Source organism: Zingiber officinale, chromosome 4A, assembly GCF_018446385.1.
Source record: "Zingiber officinale cultivar Zhangliang chromosome 4A, Zo_v1.1, whole genome shotgun sequence".
NCBI classification, from domain to species: Eukaryota; Viridiplantae; Streptophyta; class Magnoliopsida; order Zingiberales; family Zingiberaceae; genus Zingiber; species Zingiber officinale.
This window is the reverse complement of record NC_055992.1, coordinates 105,644,996-105,662,560: the sequence shown is the minus strand read 5'-3', so window position 1 is coordinate 105,662,560 and position 17,565 is coordinate 105,644,996. Positions and strand designations below refer to the sequence as shown.

The following is a 17,565-nucleotide window of genomic DNA, read 5'->3' as shown; positions in this document are numbered from 1 at the left end:
GGCCTCATAAAACAACAATTCTTATTCTCTTGCTTGGAGATCATCAAGTGGCCGACCCTCTCTCTCCCCTCTCTTTTCCCTTTTGCTCTCTTCTCCTTGGTGGTGGTGGTGGCCGGTTTTTAGAAGAAGAGGAAGGAAGCTTTTGGGTGGTGTTTATCTTGGAAGATCGTCACCCACACGACGTCCAAGGTGATGCGAGGAATACAGCAGAAGATCTCGAGGTCATTAGCTTGCAAAGAGAAGGTATAACTAGTAATTTCCTTCCGCATCATACTAGTTATTTTCTTTGTAAGAATTCCGAACACAAGAGGCAATTAGATCTAGTTTTTCGAATTAGTTTTTCGAGTTTGTGTTTTCTTCTTTTTCGAATTTGTGATTCGATTGTTCTTTTTGGTTAACCTAGAGTTATTTTAGGAAATTAAATATTAGCTTTCCTTAAAAGGCTTTGTCTAGGCGGTGGTGGTTGTTCCCATATCCAAGAAGGCCATGTGTCTCGCCATGCAGTCCTGGAAGTCAATTTTAGAAATTAATATTTAATGGAATTAATAACATAGGTGGATTTGAATCAATAGTGTTAAGTTCTGCTTGCGATTCAAATCTAAACCAAGTTCCGTCTGCGATTCATAATTTAACTTCTAAAGAACACAATAGGTTATTTAATGAAAGGTTCGACACTTGTACAAAAAATTTTGTACAGTGGAACCGGTACGTTTTCCTAGAACTAACCAACACTGATATCGATGATATCAGGCCCACGTTGGGTATGATATCCATAATATCAGGCCCACGTTGGGTATGATATCCTTAATATCAGGCCCAACGTGGCCCTGATATCATCGATATCAGTCCCCTACTGAAGTAGACACTTCTTGTAAATTAGGACCACCACTGACTAAACCCTTAATAAAAAATGGTTTGCCAAACTTAATTATCAACCGCAGAAACTAACAAGCCTTAAATCGATTAAGTATTCTATTACATCATATTGCAGGTGTTGTTGAATATTTTATTCCCCACACAACCAAAATAAACCATAACAACCATATTTTCCACCACCCTTTGCTACAATACTGTAATTTTTATTTACCATCACTATCCTAATTTACAGTAATAAATCTATACATATATGTCTAAATCTTTAAATGTATTCTTCTAATAATTTCCCTCTTGCAAGAAGTTGTTGATGCTCTTGATTGCAGTTGTCCTTTGGTCTCCTCTTGAAACCTTACGTCAATATCCCGAAAACCTAACTGGTCTATTGCACGAGCAGTAATGACAAACGCAGGGTTCATATTTCTTTCGTGTTTATAACACCACGCAGAGAGATAGAGGGAGAGAGACGGTGAGATGACGTGCATCCGAAGTACAAATTATTTTTCAATTCGATTTGTATCTTGGATGCTTGGAAAATGATGATTGAAAAACATGATTGCTAGGTAGTCAGAGGGATAATCTGGAAATTAAATTTATTAAACTATATCCTTTAATAAATACCAATCTATGATATGTTTTTTTAAGTAAATACAATATCCAAGTAACATCTTTAGTAAATTGTCGAAGCCTTTTGTTCGGGACAAAAGTCATGTTTGTTTATTACACAATTCTGACTTGTTGATCGACCAATTAAACTATATGTATTTACTCTTCTTTCTAGATTGCAATTGCATGACTTGCTGTTGGTAAAGAGAAACGCGGAGTTGACTCCGATAGGAAATCGTTGCTGGTGATTTCTCTCTCTTTTTTCTTTTTGAAAATTTCTCCGCCGGCGTGCGACTGCATTGCCATTAATTGTGCCAAAATAAGCAACCGGCAATTCACATCGTTGCAGGCATGGCTTGCTCCGGCCAATTGAATTATTTTGCCCGCTTCTTCCTCCTATCCCTTTTCCTTGTGCTCCGTCTTCCCATATCCCTGCCCGCCTACCTGGGCAACTACTGCCCGACAGACTCCAACTTCACCTCCGTCGGCGCCTACCAGTCCAATCTCGACCTCCTCCTCCCCTCCCTCGCCTCCGAGGCCATCGCTACTGGCTACCACAACGCCACCACTGGCCGGACACCAGACCAACCCCACGGCCTCGCCCTCTGCCGCGGTGACGCCTCTTCGGCCGTCTGTCGAACCTGCCTCAACACCTCGGTCCATGACGTCCGCCAGCGGTGCCCGCTCGGCAAGAGCTCCACCATCTGGTACGACGACTGCCTGCTCCGCTACTCCGACCGAAGCTTCTTCTCCGAAGTCGACGCCTCCTTCCCCCTGTACCAGTACAACGGCTACAACGCGTCGGACCCCGCCGCGTTCCACCGCGTCCTGACCGATCTCGTGGGGGTTCTCGTCGAAGAAGCATCCGGAAACGCGTCGAGCTTGTTCGCAGCTGGGTGGGCGAGTGTCCCCGTTGCTAACGCGAGCGACGTGTACGGGCTGGTGCAGTGCACGAGAGACCTGTCGACCGACGACTGCGGCCGCTGTCTCCGCGACGCCGTGGCGAACCTCTCCAGCTGTTGCTACGGCCAGCTGGGCATGAAGATTTACGGCCAGAGTTGCTACTTCCGCTACGAGAACTATCCTTTCTTCGAACTCTCGAGCGGCAGTGCGGTGCTTTTGTCTCCGCCGCCAGCCGCTTCGCCGCCATCCGCTCCGCCGTCTACATCCACCGAGACAGGAACAAACAGAGGTGTTCCTTGCGTTCCTTTCCTTTATATTTTGAAACGGCAGTGGATGACCGGCCAAATTGTTAACTGTTTTTCACCTTCAAACGACAACTTGCAGATCATAAAAACTTACACATCTTCCAACTGTGATATAGAATTCTTTTTCAGGGAACAAGAGCAACTCATGGAAAATAATCGTTATAGTTTCCACTTCAGCACTATTTTTCCTCCTCGTTTGTTCCTTGCTGTGGTGGAAGTGCAATGCCAGACTAAGAGGTCAGATTCATTGCTCACTTCTTTTGTCCTAACAAAGTTATGAACTTTGAGTTCTTAACAATTTCTGTCCTTGAGGATTAAATAGATCACTGGAATAGGCACCCGACACCACAAACTGAGAGCACTGAGAATCTGTTCAGAGAATGGAAGCCGAATTTATCAGGGCTGAATGGCAATGAGGTGCTCCAAGAGAGAGATGGATCAAGACCAACTTCGTTTGATTTTGCTACCGTAGCAGCAGCCACCAATAACTTCAGCGATTCCAACAAGCTCGGAAAAGGAGGTTTCGGCTATGTTTACCAGGTAAATTCATCAGCTCAGTGAGCACCATGCACAGGCGGACTAACTGTTGGTGGTTCTGCATTTTCCAGGGTTCTTTACCTGGAGGACAAGAAGTAGCCGTGAAGAGGCTCTCGACAAACTCTCACCAAGGCTTACAGGAGTTCAAGACCGAGGTCATGGTGATCGCCAAATTGCAGCACAGGAACTTGGTCAGGTTGCTTGGCTACTGCATTCAGGGCGAAGAAAAGATACTGATCTACGAGTATATGCCCAACAAGAGTTTGGAGGCAATCCTCTTCGGTGCGTTCGCTCTCCAACACTTTCTCCTCTTTAAGTTCTAAAGTTTATCGAAACAGCTCATTTTACTTGACAGATCCTGAAAAGAAAGCACTACTAGATTGGGCTACCAGGTTCGACATTATAGGAGGGATCATTCGTGGACTCATTTATCTACATAGGGACTCTGTTTCGAGGATCACACATCGCGATCTAAAACCCAATAATATTTTGTTGGACAAGGACATGAATCCCAAAATATCCGACTTTGGATTTGCGAGGATTTTCATGGACGAGCAGAATCAGGGCAACACAAGGAAGCCTGCCGGAACCCTGTAAGAGAGATCAACCCAAACAACTTCATGTTGTAATGTCATGATATCTGCATGCTCATCATGTTAAATACAAATGCAGTGGTTACATGTCGCCTGAGTACACGATCAAAGGTCTGTTTTCCGATAAATCTGATGTATACAGCTTTGGGATTATCGTGCTGGAATTGGTGACCGGCAAGAGGAGCAATAGCTTTCATGAACTGGAGGATACTCCTACCCTAGCAGGATATGTAAGTTAATTAGCACAAGAATTATTAATTGCTTTAAGACAAAAGTGAGCAGTTTCACTGTTTTATTACAGGCATGGAGTGTGTGGAGAGAAGGGAAAGCAGACGATCTTGTTGATGCATCGATACGAGGAACTCCGTCCTGCTCGATGAATCAAGTGCTGAGATGCATTCACATAGCGCTCCTGTGCGTCCAGGATCGTGCCGTCGATCGGCCGGACATGCCCGCCGTCGACCGCATGATGGCGAACGACTGCGACATCGCACAGACGCCTAAGAAACCAACGTTCACGTTGGAGCCTCCCGCTCAGCCTGAAACCAGAAATGAAATGACAGTGACGAGCCTTCAAGGTCGGTAGTCAACGCTGGCTTCTGATCATGTTGACTAATTGTCTGCTCTAATTTCACCAAACTTATTAATATGGGAGGTTAATAATATCTTAAACTATGATTAATTTGGAGTAGTTCCTATAATGTGTACAAGCTATACATAATCGATCGTGGTAAGTTAATTTTCATTTAAAATGAAGTGGGTGTTATAGTTCTCTATACGCAGTCTTATCCTTTTTTTTTTATAAGAGGTTATTTTCAGTATTCAAATCTGTGATTTTTTGATCAAAAAATAACAACTTTATCGTTATGTCAAGGCTCCTCTTCTATCCAATGAATAAAATTAACCTAAAATGCTATTATTATAGAAGCTAGTAATTAGTTACTACACGTTATAATAGTTGTAATGTTAACTTTATATAGTCGATCATGATCATATAATATAAAATATAATGAGTGTTGTAAAGTCTTCTTAATTAGTTTTTCAATAAAATATTATTTTAATTAAGTTATCCCTCACTCGTAAATAAAAATAATATAAAATAATAACATTATTATACAAGCTACATATTATAATAATTCGTAACAACTACTATACAGTGTAGAAGTTAACAACTAATTACTACTGATGTGGTGATAAGGGGCCCACTAAATGCGGGTCAAAGACAGAGGTAGCAGATGGCGTGGAGGTCAAAGTCAAGGCTGACGTGGAGGTCAAAGTCAAGGCGGTCAACGTTAGGGAACCAACGGGCTCACTAAAGGTGGGCCGAGTAGATGTCTGCGGCATTGGCCGATCGAGCATGAAGTGTCCGATTGGTAAATGGCTTATTCGAGCAGAACGTCTGTATAGCCAGGAGCACTGCGACAAGAACATCAGATGCTCATCACAAAGCGGAGGAATGTTAAGGCGACCGGAGCACTCGCTCGGTCGGGCAGAAATAACCTACCGAACCAAGTCATTGCAGGGAAGCAGTAGAGGTCTACAGAGCGGAGGTCCCAACCAAGAGGCTCCTCCACTCGGTCAAGCAGTGGGACCCCTCTCACATACATTGATATCCCTTTGGGAGATAATGTCGCTGATAATGAGGCATGGTCAATAGGAGGATCGTACGACGGAAGTTTCTACTCTCTTGTCAGGGATTCGCGTGACCTGTTAAGGTATGGTGTCAGAGTCACTTTTCTAACATGTCCTTTCATAGGACAATTTAGAGAACATGCCCACACCTTGAGGAGCGTGCATGTCGCTCATTGGGGCGCTATATAAAGGGGTGTTCATGTACCGACGGAGGTACGCGTTATTCACTATTCATGCTTGTGATTACTGTTGCTTTGTTTCCTTCTATCTTTCTAGTGACTGACTTGAGTGTCGGAGAGCCAACATCGGGGACTCCTTCCCCGACTCGGCACTGGCGTTTCTTGTGTTGTAGAGCAGAGCGGGGTCTACAAGCAGTCAACCAGAAGCCACATCCCCAGCCAACCTTCTTCACGATTTCGAACAGGATCATATTGGCACTGTCTGTGGGAACGTAGCCTATATCCGAAACACGAAGATGGAGGACGCTGAACGACTTACGACAGTGACATTGAAAAAGGAGGAATTAGATATGCTAATACAAGCCTGATCAGTAAAAATGGTGAAACAGCAACAGCAGTAGGCGCTGGCCGAGCGCCGGGTACATAAGCCCGGGGCATCAGCAACGGGGCAGCAAGGCGTATATAAAGATTAAGCGGAATATGTATTCGCTCGCGGCCAGAATAAGAAGCCTAGCGGCACATATGGGGGCGCGCCCAATGCGTCAATCCCCTTTCATCGTACGCTGTTCCAGACGCTATCAGATGAACAATGCCGAGCGGACAGAGAACCGGGATCCTCATCGGACGACATACCTGTTCGGGATGCTTAAAAAGGGAAAGCACCAAGAAATAATGATTCGTCCGAGCAAATCAACCGACAGTTCTCTCAGGGGATCCTAGACAACCCACTGCCCCGACATTACACATCAGTGACGATCCAGGAATACAATGGAATGACCGATCTGGATGACCACCTGGTCAAGTTCGATAACGCGACCACACTCCATCAATACACCGATGGAGTAACGTGCAGGGTCTTCCTCACCATCCTTTCCAGATCAGTGCAACGCTGGTTTAAACGCCTGCCGATTAGATCAATTCACATTTTCAAAGAGTTTTGAGTGTCATTCTTGCACCACTTCACCAGCAGTAGTCACTACCAGAAAATAAATGTTAATCTATTCGTATTGAAGCAGGGGCCCAAGGAGGCACGGAGGGCCTATATTAAGCAGTTCAACTAGATGGCCATGGATATTCTGTTAGTGTAGTTTGCACTAATAGTCTAATTCAGCTTTTGATGAATGACAAATAAGTTAAGTTAGGTATAATTGGGATCTAACCACTTTACTAAGTGTGCAGATAGGTCGACGGCCTGACCGGATATCTGGTGCACAGCCCAGATATGTTAACGGGCTGACCGAATATTTGGCAGGAAGTCCAGCTAGGTCAACGGGCCAACCAGATAGCTGGTGCAAAGCCCAGATAGGTCGATGGGCTGATCGGATATCTGACAGGAAGTCCAGATAGGTCAACGGACTGACTGAATTTCTGGTAAACTAGTAAGTAAAGATAAGTTACTAGAGGAGAGTGACTAAGTGAGGGCGTGTCCCGGTTGAGGGGACAGTAGACGTCGATCTATGTTAGGTCCATTTCGGATCCCTAATCTGAGACCTTCACTAGTTCCTGGTCCTGGGAGGATAGGAACTAATTACTACTGTTCATTATTATTGTACTAACACTTGTCTTGCAGATCATTACTTGGTTTATTGGACTAACGTTGTTTTGTAGGACAAAGGAGTAAATTTTCTTTCGGATGAATAGTGTTCGAAGGTGCCTTCAAGCAACTGAAGGCACCTTCGTACTGTTTATCGAATGTGCCTTCCATGGCTATGGAAGGTGCCTTCCACAGGATGAAATTTGAACAAAGTCGTGGATAGAGGTCAAACGGTTCGGGATCAACTTTCTCAAGTTGGAGGTGCCTTCAATGAGTATGGAAGGCACCCTCAATGCCCTATATAAGGTAGTTTCGAGGAAGCTTCAATATAGAACACATATACGAGCTACTACGCATCCATTTGAGGTTCCGACTACTCCGGGCTCCTGCTATGACTCTGCTATGAAGCTGCTGTGCCTGATGACTGCTCTGAAGACTTCAGATCATGGCCAGCAGACCGACATCGACACACAAACAAGCTACTTAATTCCCTAAGTGTCGGTAAAATTTTTATTGTACTTAAATTCTACAAACGGAAGTGCAACCTGTTGCACTTATCCGATCATCTTTATACTTGATTCTCTCTTCCGGAAGTACCGAAAGAAGTTTTAGTGGATTACCCATTGATAGGTCCACGGGACTTGGGTCTTGAAGTAGGAGTCGTCGAAGGCTCTGAACCAACTAAAACCACCTGTGTTTTCTTGTGTTGTTCTTTTTAGTTTTTCCGCTGTGTATACTTTGATTTCAAAACAAGAAAACGAGTTTTCAAAAACCACGTAATTCATCCCCTTCCTCTCACGTGTGCATCGATCCAACATATTCCATCGGTCTCCTCGGAGATATTTATAAACGCCCAAGAGCTTACCGAAGGGGAATTCTTCCGCTCCCTCATCCGGAGGCTGCCAAAAGACTTCGACCATCTTCTTAGGAGGGCCACCGAATACATAAATGTGGAGGAAACTCAGGCAGCACGGAGGAAGGAAGCACCTGCCGAGCACATTGCTCCCACGGAACAGCGACCACCAATCATTAACCGCCGAAAGGCCCCCGATTAGGGGTAACACAATCTCATTAGGAACCAAGAACACATGTGCAGCATGTGTTGGGATATGCCCAATGCGGTGTGTGCTAAAACACATTTCATAAACAAGCGCAGCGAAAAATAAAATAATAATATTTCCTAAATTATTACATCACACGCACTACACGCATACAATGATATAACATGTCAAACATGATCGGATAATTAAATTTTTTTACAGAAAGTAAATTTACGCTAGGTATACCTTACGGATGACTTGTAACGAGAAGGGCATCAACCATAGCGACGTTGTTGAACCTCGCCTCTATTCATATCCATGCCGAGCTCCTCAAGACAACTTCTTGAGTATAAGCCTCTCGTTCGGAAATTACTAGCCACGAGTGAAGAAAAGGGATCAAGAGGAAGAGGAAGAGAAACACACAAGGAAGATATTTCTTTCTTGTGATGGTCACAGCAACAAGGGGAAGGGCTTCCCCTTGTTGGCGGCGGTAAAGAGAGAGGAGAGAGGGAGAGGAGAAGAGAAATTGAGTTAAGATTTTCCAAAACCTTACAAGCCAATTAATGATATCATGTGTATAATTTTCTCTCAACCATATCAATATATAGCCCTCATTAATGAGTTGAATTAGAAAGCTCAGATCCAACCCATTATTCCTTAATCAAAAAATAATCCATTAACCCCTTGGTTTGGTTCGCAACTAAACCAAGTTGGTTCATGACTAATTTGTGATTAAACCAAATATGGTCCAACTCTTCCATAAGAGATGTGACACATCCGTGCTTCCATTGCAACAAATATTTTCATATTTGTCTTATGTATGATTCAACCAAACATTTATCTCTTGATCTAAGAATCCTATTCTTTAACTTGTTTTACGTCTTTTAGAGACTCGTTAGTGTGTGTGATCCAATAGGTTCCCAGTTTATTTTGGTCGTCCATAATTAACTATTTAATTATAGAACGATCATGAGTGACACCTAGTAGTACATTATGATCCCCAATTAGTCAAAAAATCATAGTTGATCTTAGAGTTAATTCTAAATCCTTCAGTAGCTACAATGATTCGTGTCTCGTTCCTTTCACTCGTCTTTTACCCACTTGGTTCAAGACATGGTCTATGTGTCTTGTCCCCACTAGGTTGACTACGTCACACTAGACCAAGTAATACTTCCTCGTTCTATGGATTCAAATTACTTATACATGTGTACAAGAGTCTCGCACTCTTAACATGTGATGCTTTTGCCAAAGACTTTGAGTAATAATCTTAACGAGTGGTCATAGGGTATACGTATCCTCGCAAGGAGCGGTGAATCTTCTGTGGGCTATCCAAATACCTTCGGGCACTTCAACTTATACCCAATCATCCCGGTTCACATCTTAATGAGATGCTTGCTTAAGATGTCAAAGTATAAGTTTCTATGACTAAGATGACTTGTATACCTCAAGTCGAAGGAAACTTGCACTCGTGCTACAGTAAGAACTTCACAGACATATCTATATATATATATAGAGAGAATCATATGAAGTCTTACAATGAGTCACTCTAATGAACTAGTTACTATAACCAGTATCCACGTTTAACTCTCGAAATCCCAATGTCTCCAGCCAGTGAGAAAATAACTGTTTGGCCGAACCAAGGAGTATAACCCGTGCTAGTCTTACAGAATTGATAATGTCCAAATGCATCAATTCGATAACTAGGGAAATTTTAATATATTCATAATTGCATATGTAGAGATAATCACTAGTTTTGATCCAATCATAAATTCTCTCATGCTATGAATTATATAACGGACATTCAGTAAATGAATTTAAGACAATCAAACATATAATATGCACTTAAATAGTGAATATATACTTATCAAATAAATAGAAAAAAAAATCGTAAGGCGATTGCTTTAGTACATCCCTCAAATTCTAACACTCCCACTTGGCTTAAAGTCAATTGCCATGGTTTCCTAAACCGTAAGCACAGACGTGACTCTCAAACTTGCTTTGTGGTAGAGCCTTTGTCAAAGGATCCAATAGATTCCTTTATGTGGAAATTTTCTCGAGTTGTATTTCTTTCCTACTAGCGATCTCCCTGATCAAATGATAACGGCGAAGCACATGTTTTGATCGCTGATGAGACCTCGATCCCTTTGCTTGCGTAATGGCTCCAATGTTATCACAGTAAATAGGTAATGCTTCAACAATGGATGGAAGCACTCCAAGTTCAGTAACAAACTTCTTGATCCAAACCGCTTCCTTTGCTGCTTCCGAAGCTGCAATGTATTCTGCCTCACAGGTAGAATCTGTAACAGTATTTTGCTTGGAACTTTTCCAACTAACTGTGTCTCCATTTAATATAAATATGAATCTAGATTGAGACTTGAAATCATCCTTGTCCGTCTGGAAACTAGCATCTGTATATCCGCGTATGGTCATATCATCATCTTCATAAACTAAGAACATATCCTTAGTTCTTCTTAAGTACTTAATGATCATCTTGAAAGCCACCTAATGATCAATTCCTGGATCAGACTGGTATCTGCTTATAACACTCAGAGCATATGATACATCGGATCTTGTACATAACATAGCATATATGATAGATCCTATTGCGGACGCATAAGGTATCTTATCCATGCAAATCCTCTCGTCTTCTGTGCGTGGGCACATAGGCTTTGAAAGTTGAATTCTATGCCTCATAGGTTTGAAACCTTTCTTGGATTCAGACATGCTAAATCGTTTTAGCACTCTGTTTATATATGTCGACTGTGAAAGACCAAGCAACCTTTTCGATCTATCTCTATAGATTTTCATCCCGAGAATGTAAGTTGCTTCTCCCATGTCTTTCATGAAGAACGTATTGGACAACCAAACTTTAACTAACTGTAGAACTGGCACATCATTTCCTATAAGCAATATGTTATCAACATATAATATTACAAATACAACTACACTCCCACTAACCTTTTGATACACACAAGGTAGGGATGTAAACGAGCCGAACCGAGTCAAACAGTATTAAGCTCGAGCTCGGCTCGAGCTTGAATTGAACTTTTATTACAAGGCTCAAGCTCGGCTCGTTTTGGAATTATCAAGCTCGCGAACAGTTCAAGCTCGGCTCGTTATTAGCTCAATTATCATAGTTAACAAGCCTAATTCGTTAAGCGAGCTCGGGCTCATTTTCAGGCTCATTTTAGAGCTCATTTTTTTTGGCTCGTTATAAAGCTCGTTTTAAGGTTCGTTTTAGAACTCATTTTTTGGCTCGTTTTAGAGCTCATTTTTTGGCTCGATTTAAGGTTCATTTTAAGGCTCGTTTTTTGGCTCGTGAGCCTACAAATGAACATATTCGCGAACTCATGAGCCGAATATCCTTAAGCTCGAGCTTGGCTCGATAAAACTATCGAGCTCGAGCTCGGCTCGATAAGATAAACGTGTTAGGATGTATACTAAAAGCCTAACTTTTTGTATGAACATTTATTTTGAAATGAGAATCACATTGGTCAAATGTCTGCATTTAGTAAAATGCAGTTGCCCATTTAATTTATATTGTAGATAACATGGTATGTGATGTCACACAGAAGATCATGTTATCAGTTCCTTATAAATTATAAATAGTAGCTCACAACCAAGATGGATTGGGACAAACCATTGGAATGGTTGTAGTGTAATTTGGTACTAGTTTATCTTGACTATAAAATTATACTAGTACACTATGTGTGTATTGAACATGACTATTTGAGGTTGTTCCTTTTATACTGACTGCATAAAAGAACATAACCTCTGTTATTATGGATGTGCATACTCTTAATCCCGATATAATAACAAACACATATACTTAGTATTTATTTCTTTAATTTATCAATGGGTGAGATTTATTCGTTAAATCAATAGGCCCGATAAGTTGGGAAATAATATTATTTATATGGTGTGTTGTTGATTATAGAAGGAAAATGTGTCTGAGTTATCTAGGTTGATGATGTCCCCTTGAGGAGCTCATAAGGATTGTCATGTAAATCCTATAGGTGGACTTAGTCTGACATGACAATGAAGTTGAGTGGTATTACTCTTGGAACTAGATATTAATTAAGTGAGTTGTCAGTAACACATTTAATTAATGGACATTCGATATCTTAAACACAGGGAGACTAATACACTCATAATAAGAAGGAGCCTATAATGTAATATGGGATTGGTGCGGTAGTTCAATAATGACTCTTTAGTGGTATGAGTTATTATTGATGAACTTGAGTTGGGTGTTTGGGACGAACACAGGAAGCTCAAGTCCATCAGGAGGTCAAAATCAAATCCTCCTCTAGGTCCCTGTTGTAGCCTCTTATTAAAAGCCTTTTTATACACCCAAAGCCTAGCTTCTTACCCAATCTAGGGGCCGGCCACATCCTTGCTTGGTGACCAAGCAAGGGGTCGACCACTAAAGAAATAAAAAGAGAGATTTTATTTTTTTTAAATCTTTCCTTTTATAGCAATCTACAAAGGATTAAAAGAGAGATTTTAATTTAAAAATCTTTCCTTTTTTTGTAGTCATCCACATGGTTTTAAAAGAGAGTTTTAAATTTTAAAATATTTCCTTTTTTATTGTTATCTATAATGGTTTAAAAAGAGAGATTTTAATTTTGATAAAACTTTCCTTTTATTGTAACCATGATTTAGAAGAGAAGTTTAATTTTTAAAATCTTTCCTTTTTGTAGACATCTACTGTAGGACCGTTAGATTCGATAGAGGGGGGGTGAATATCGATTCGAAAAAACAAGAGTTTAAACGCAGCGGAAAAGTAAACGAACACAGTTGTTTTTTACTTCGTTCGGAGCCTGTGACGACTCCTACTCGAAGGCCCGTGGTCCTTGACCACTTTCGTTGGGCAATCACTATCAATTCGAATATTACAGAGTTAAGTACAAGAATTGACAGATAAAGAAAATACCGACAATAGAATTGAAACAAAACCAGCACTGAGTCGGAGAGCTTTTCGTAGCGTCGCAAGAGCACAGAGCAGCAGATCTTGGATTCTTAGTTGATATAAAGCTCCACCCTTGCCCCTTCTTTTATATGAAGCTCAGGGCGCCCCGGATCCCTTCCAGGCGCCCTGGTGAGACGTGGCAGGTCCAACCAGTGAGCTCCACGTGGCGACGCGCAATCAGGATAAAGTTTGCCTCCCGGGCGCCCGGATCCCTTCCGGGCGCCTGGATTCCTTCCGAGCGCCCGGGCCCTGTTTTCCCGCATAATCTGTCCTGCAAGACAAACGTTAGTCCGGAGGCAAATATATATCCTGTAAAACTGATTGTTAGCACAATTAAAGTTCAACAAAGTAATAGCAAAGAGTATGACTTAGATTCCGTCTTTCCGAGACCGGAATCTAGTCATGATCTCGACTTAGATATCCGAAATGGATCTAAGCCGGATCGACGCCTAATGTTCCCTTCACGAACGCGTCCTCGCATCACCCTCCGTGACTTACCTTACCTACCGCAGACGTCCGGCCCCTTCGACCTGTCGACTTCTCGCCACCATCCGGCCCCGTTGACCTAGCTGGACTTCTCGCCAAGCGTCCGGCCCGCCCCCTGGACTTCTCGCCACCTATCCGGCCAGCCCGTCGACCTAGGACTTCTCGCCAAGCGTCCGGTCACCCATCGACCGCTTGACTTCTTGCCGACTATCCGGTCACCGTCGACCTGGACTTCGTGCCGACATCCGGTCGGCCCGTCGACCTGGACTTTTCTGCACACTTGATCAAAGTGTTAGACAACAACACAACTAACTTAACCTATTTGTCATTCATCAAAACTGGTTAGACCGTTAGTGCTACCCGCACCAACAATCTCCCTTTTTGATAGAATGACAACCTGGTTAAGTTAGTGAAAACATATGCAAGAAACAACATGCATTTATGTGGTTTTAAAGTTTGTTAGTTTGTATTTTCAAATTGGTTTAGCTAACTTAACCACCTAACCCTCCTCCCCCTTTGGCATTCATCAAAAAAATGAACAAAGGTAAATAATCATAGTGAAGACTTACTGTAACAGGTAATCAAATTTTGAAAGATAACTAAGTTTGGTTCAAAATTTGAAAGATAAAAGTGCAATTTTTAACACCAAGTTAAAAAATAGTCAAGTTGACTTGGGGTAGACAAGTTGAGTTTTGAAAAGTTAAAGTTAATCAAGTTTAACTTTTCAAGCGTGTAGAAATTTTCAAGACAGGTTTTTCAAATTTACTTTTTATGTTTAAGTAACATTTAATTTTCAAAAAGGTAAATTTTTCAACTTCGATTTTTCAAACAAAGCAAAAATTAAACTTTTCAAGAAATAAAATTTTTGCCAAAATTAATTTTTAAGGCTAATTTTGGAAATAGTTAATTTTTCAAATCAGGTTTGAAAATTAGGTGGGATTAAACTTAGTTAAATTTAACTTTTTGAAAACTGGTGTTTTAAAAATAAGTTAGTTTTAAAATAGATGTAAAAAAGTATTTTTCAAACACACAAAATTTTAATTAATTTCTCCCCCTGAACTTGATACTTAAAAGTTTGAAAATATTTGCTAAAAATATTCAAAGTAATTTTTTTTTTTTTAAATGAGGTAGAATTTTCTAGAGAGATTTTAAAGAGAAGATTAAAAAAATAACGCTTAAGGAGATAATTAAAAAATAAACCTCCCCCTGAATTTGATATTCCTTTAATTTGATATTTCTTTAATTTATTAATCCTCCTTATTTATTAATTTTTCTAGGGAATTTAAAAGAAATTGAACCTCCCCCTGAATTGGTTACTCCCCTTAATTTAATATCTCCCCTTTAATACTAAGGTTTGGTTGTGTTAAATTTCAAAGCCCTAACACATTTGTCTAATTTAGTAATACATATATTATTATCTCTGTATCCTTGGTATAACTATTTATTTGAATTTGATTAATCAATTATTAATTAATTTTAGATTCAGGTGCTTAACTTTAGTTTAAGGTTAAATAAGATAAGATTTTATTAATTCAATAACAGTTAAGCATTATCAATAATTTATTGATTAGTTTTTACTTGATTTAATAATTTAATACTTAGTGAAATAATTTAAATTTCATATTACTTGATTGAGCTGGTCAATGAAGGTGTTAGTTATAATTATTATTATTAAAAAAATTTTAAAGGGATTTCTAAAACAGCATTTAAAAGGAATTTAAAATGATTTTTATAATATGTTTTATGTCAATTAACATATGTTTGATTCAGTTTTGATTTTAGATTTAAATTAATATTAGTGGTTAATTTAAGTTTAAGTTTAATTTCAAGTTCTAAGTTAAAAATTTTAATTTTAATTTTAATTTCAATATTAAGTTTTAATTTAAGATTTAATTTTTAGTTAAGTCAAATTAAAAATTAATTTTAAGGTTAAATTGATGTTTAAGATTAAAAATGAGTTTAAAGTCAAAATAATAATTTTTAAAGTGAAAATAATCTATAGAAATAATTTATTATTACTATTTTTAAGTTAACAAAATTTCATTCAAAATGATACCAAATTTTTAGATAGTTTTAAAATGATTTTTAAAATATTTTTTAAATGATTTTTAAAAGTTTTTTTTTTTAAATAATTTTTGAAATAATTTTTAAGATAAAATAATTTTTAAGTTAAAATAACTTTTAAGTTAAAATAATTTTTAAAATAACAATAATTTTTAAAAGGTTTTAAAAGAATTTTTAAAAGAATTTTTAAAGTTTTTTTTTTAAAATGATTTTTAAAAGAGTTTTTAAAATAATTTTTAAAAATGTTTTAAAATAAATTTAAAAAAAAAATTTAAATGATTTTTTAAAAGAGTTTTTAAAATAATTTTTAAAATGTTTTAAAATAATTTTTTAAAAGAATTTTTTAAAGTTTAAAATGATTTTTAAAATAGTTTTTAAAATGTTTTAAAATAATTTTTTAAAGTTTAAAATGATTTTTAAAAGAGTTTTTAAAATAATTTTTAAAAAGTTTTAAAATAATTTTTAAAAGAATTTTTTAAAGAGTTTTTAAAGAATTTTTAAAAAGTTTTTTAAAGAATTTTTTAAAAAATAGTTTTTAAAGAATTTTAAAAATAGTTTTTTAAAGAATTTTTCAAATAATTCTTAAAGAATTTTAAAAATAGTTTTTAAAGAATTTTTAAAATAGATTTTAAAGAATTTTTAAAATAGTTTTTAAAGAATTTTTAAAATAGTTTTTTGAAGAATTTTTAAAATAGATTTTAAAGAATTTTTAAAATAGTTTTTAAAGAATTTTTTAAAATAGTTTTTTTAAAGAATTTTTAAAAATAGTTTTTAAAGAATTTTTAAAATAGTTTTTAAAGAATTTTTAAAATAGATTTTAAAGAATTTTTAAAATAGTTTTTTAAAGAATTTTTAAAAATAGTTTTTAAAGAATTTTTAAAATAGTTTTTAAAGAATTTTTAAAATAGATTTTAAAGAATTTTTAAAATAGTTTTTTGAAGAATTTTTAAAATAGATTTTAAAGAATTTTTAAAATAGTTTTTAAAGAATTTTTTAAAATAGTTTTTTTAAAGAATTTTTAAAAATAGTTTTTAAAGAATTTTTAAAATAGTTTTTAAAGAATTTTTAAAATAGATTTTAAAGAATTTTTAAAATAGTTTTTAAAGAATTTTTAAAAATAGTTTTTAAAGAATTTTTAAAATAGATTTTAAAGAATTTTTAAAATAGTTTTTAAAGAATTTTTTAAAAATAGTTTTTAAAGAATTTTTAAAATGGTTTTTAAAGAATTTTTAAAATGGTTTTTAAAGTTATTATAATTTGAATTTGAAATTCGAAATTTAATTTGAAATTTAAAATTTGAAAATTAATTTTAATTTAATTTGAAATTCGAAATTTAATTTTAATTAATTTTAATTTAATTTGAAATTTGAAAGTTAATTTTAATTTGAAAATTATTTAATTTAATCCTTATTCATCTCACCCGATCTAGATTATCAATCAGGGAATCCTATAATTTTGTGAGATGAATTAGATTTAATTATAGAGTTTTGTTTAACTTGTGTTAGATTCAGGTTTAGCTTTGGTCTCAACAAATAGGCATTCTTCGGATAAACTTCTAAGCTTGGTGAGTCACCTGGACATCATTAGAAGTAACCAACCCTTCGAGGTTTTCCGAATAGTCCTATCCACGGAGCTTAGTACCAAACCTTGGTCTACCTAGTTAGGATCCGTAAGGGGTAGCTTCGGTCAGTTCCACTTGGCCAAATGCACCAGATCGAAGCCATATCTTTCTAGACATGCGATGCCCAAGCTTCCCCAACGTACTATCATCCAAAACTTCACCAGTACTACTTGTCAAGTTAAACTTTTGTCCCTGTTTATTCTATTCCTAACTACCCTGCCAG

General features: G+C 37.7%; 1 protein-coding gene across 2 annotated transcripts; it reads left to right on the top strand.

The window, feature by feature from the left end:
* The first annotated feature begins 1,715 nt into the window (after positions 1 to 1,715).
* Positions 1,716 to 4,593, top strand: LOC121970462 (cysteine-rich receptor-like protein kinase 25). Of its 2 annotated transcripts, none has more exons than XM_042521206.1 (7): positions 1,716 to 2,671; positions 2,817 to 2,924; positions 3,010 to 3,227; positions 3,296 to 3,506; positions 3,580 to 3,817; positions 3,897 to 4,047; positions 4,119 to 4,593. In XM_042521206.1, the coding sequence occupies exons 1-7, from the start codon at positions 1,831 to 1,833 to the stop codon at positions 4,401 to 4,403; spliced, it is 2,052 nt and encodes a 683-aa protein (XP_042377140.1). In that variant the 5' UTR covers positions 1,716 to 1,830; the 3' UTR covers positions 4,404 to 4,593. The 2 variants fall into 2 exon arrangements, with proteins under 2 accessions (XP_042377140.1, XP_042377141.1); XM_042521207.1 differs by having other exon boundaries at positions 2,804 to 2,924; positions 3,023 to 3,227.
* Positions 4,594 to 17,565: the final 12,972 nt, after the last annotated feature.

What these genes read in the sequence shown, in the direction of transcription:
- LOC121970462 (XM_042521206.1), top strand. Translation starts at nt 1,831, where the DNA reads ATGGCTTGCTCCGGCCAATTGAATTATTTTGCCCGCTTCTTCCTCCTA. An exon ending in CGAGACAGGAACAAACAGAG is followed by an intron (nt 2,672 to 2,816) that starts GTGTTCCTTGCG and finishes ATTCTTTTTCAG; the next exon opens with GGAACAAGAGCAACTCATGG. An exon ending in TTTGGAGGCAATCCTCTTCG is followed by an intron (nt 3,507 to 3,579) that starts GTGCGTTCGCTC and finishes TTTACTTGACAG; the next exon opens with ATCCTGAAAAGAAAGCACTA.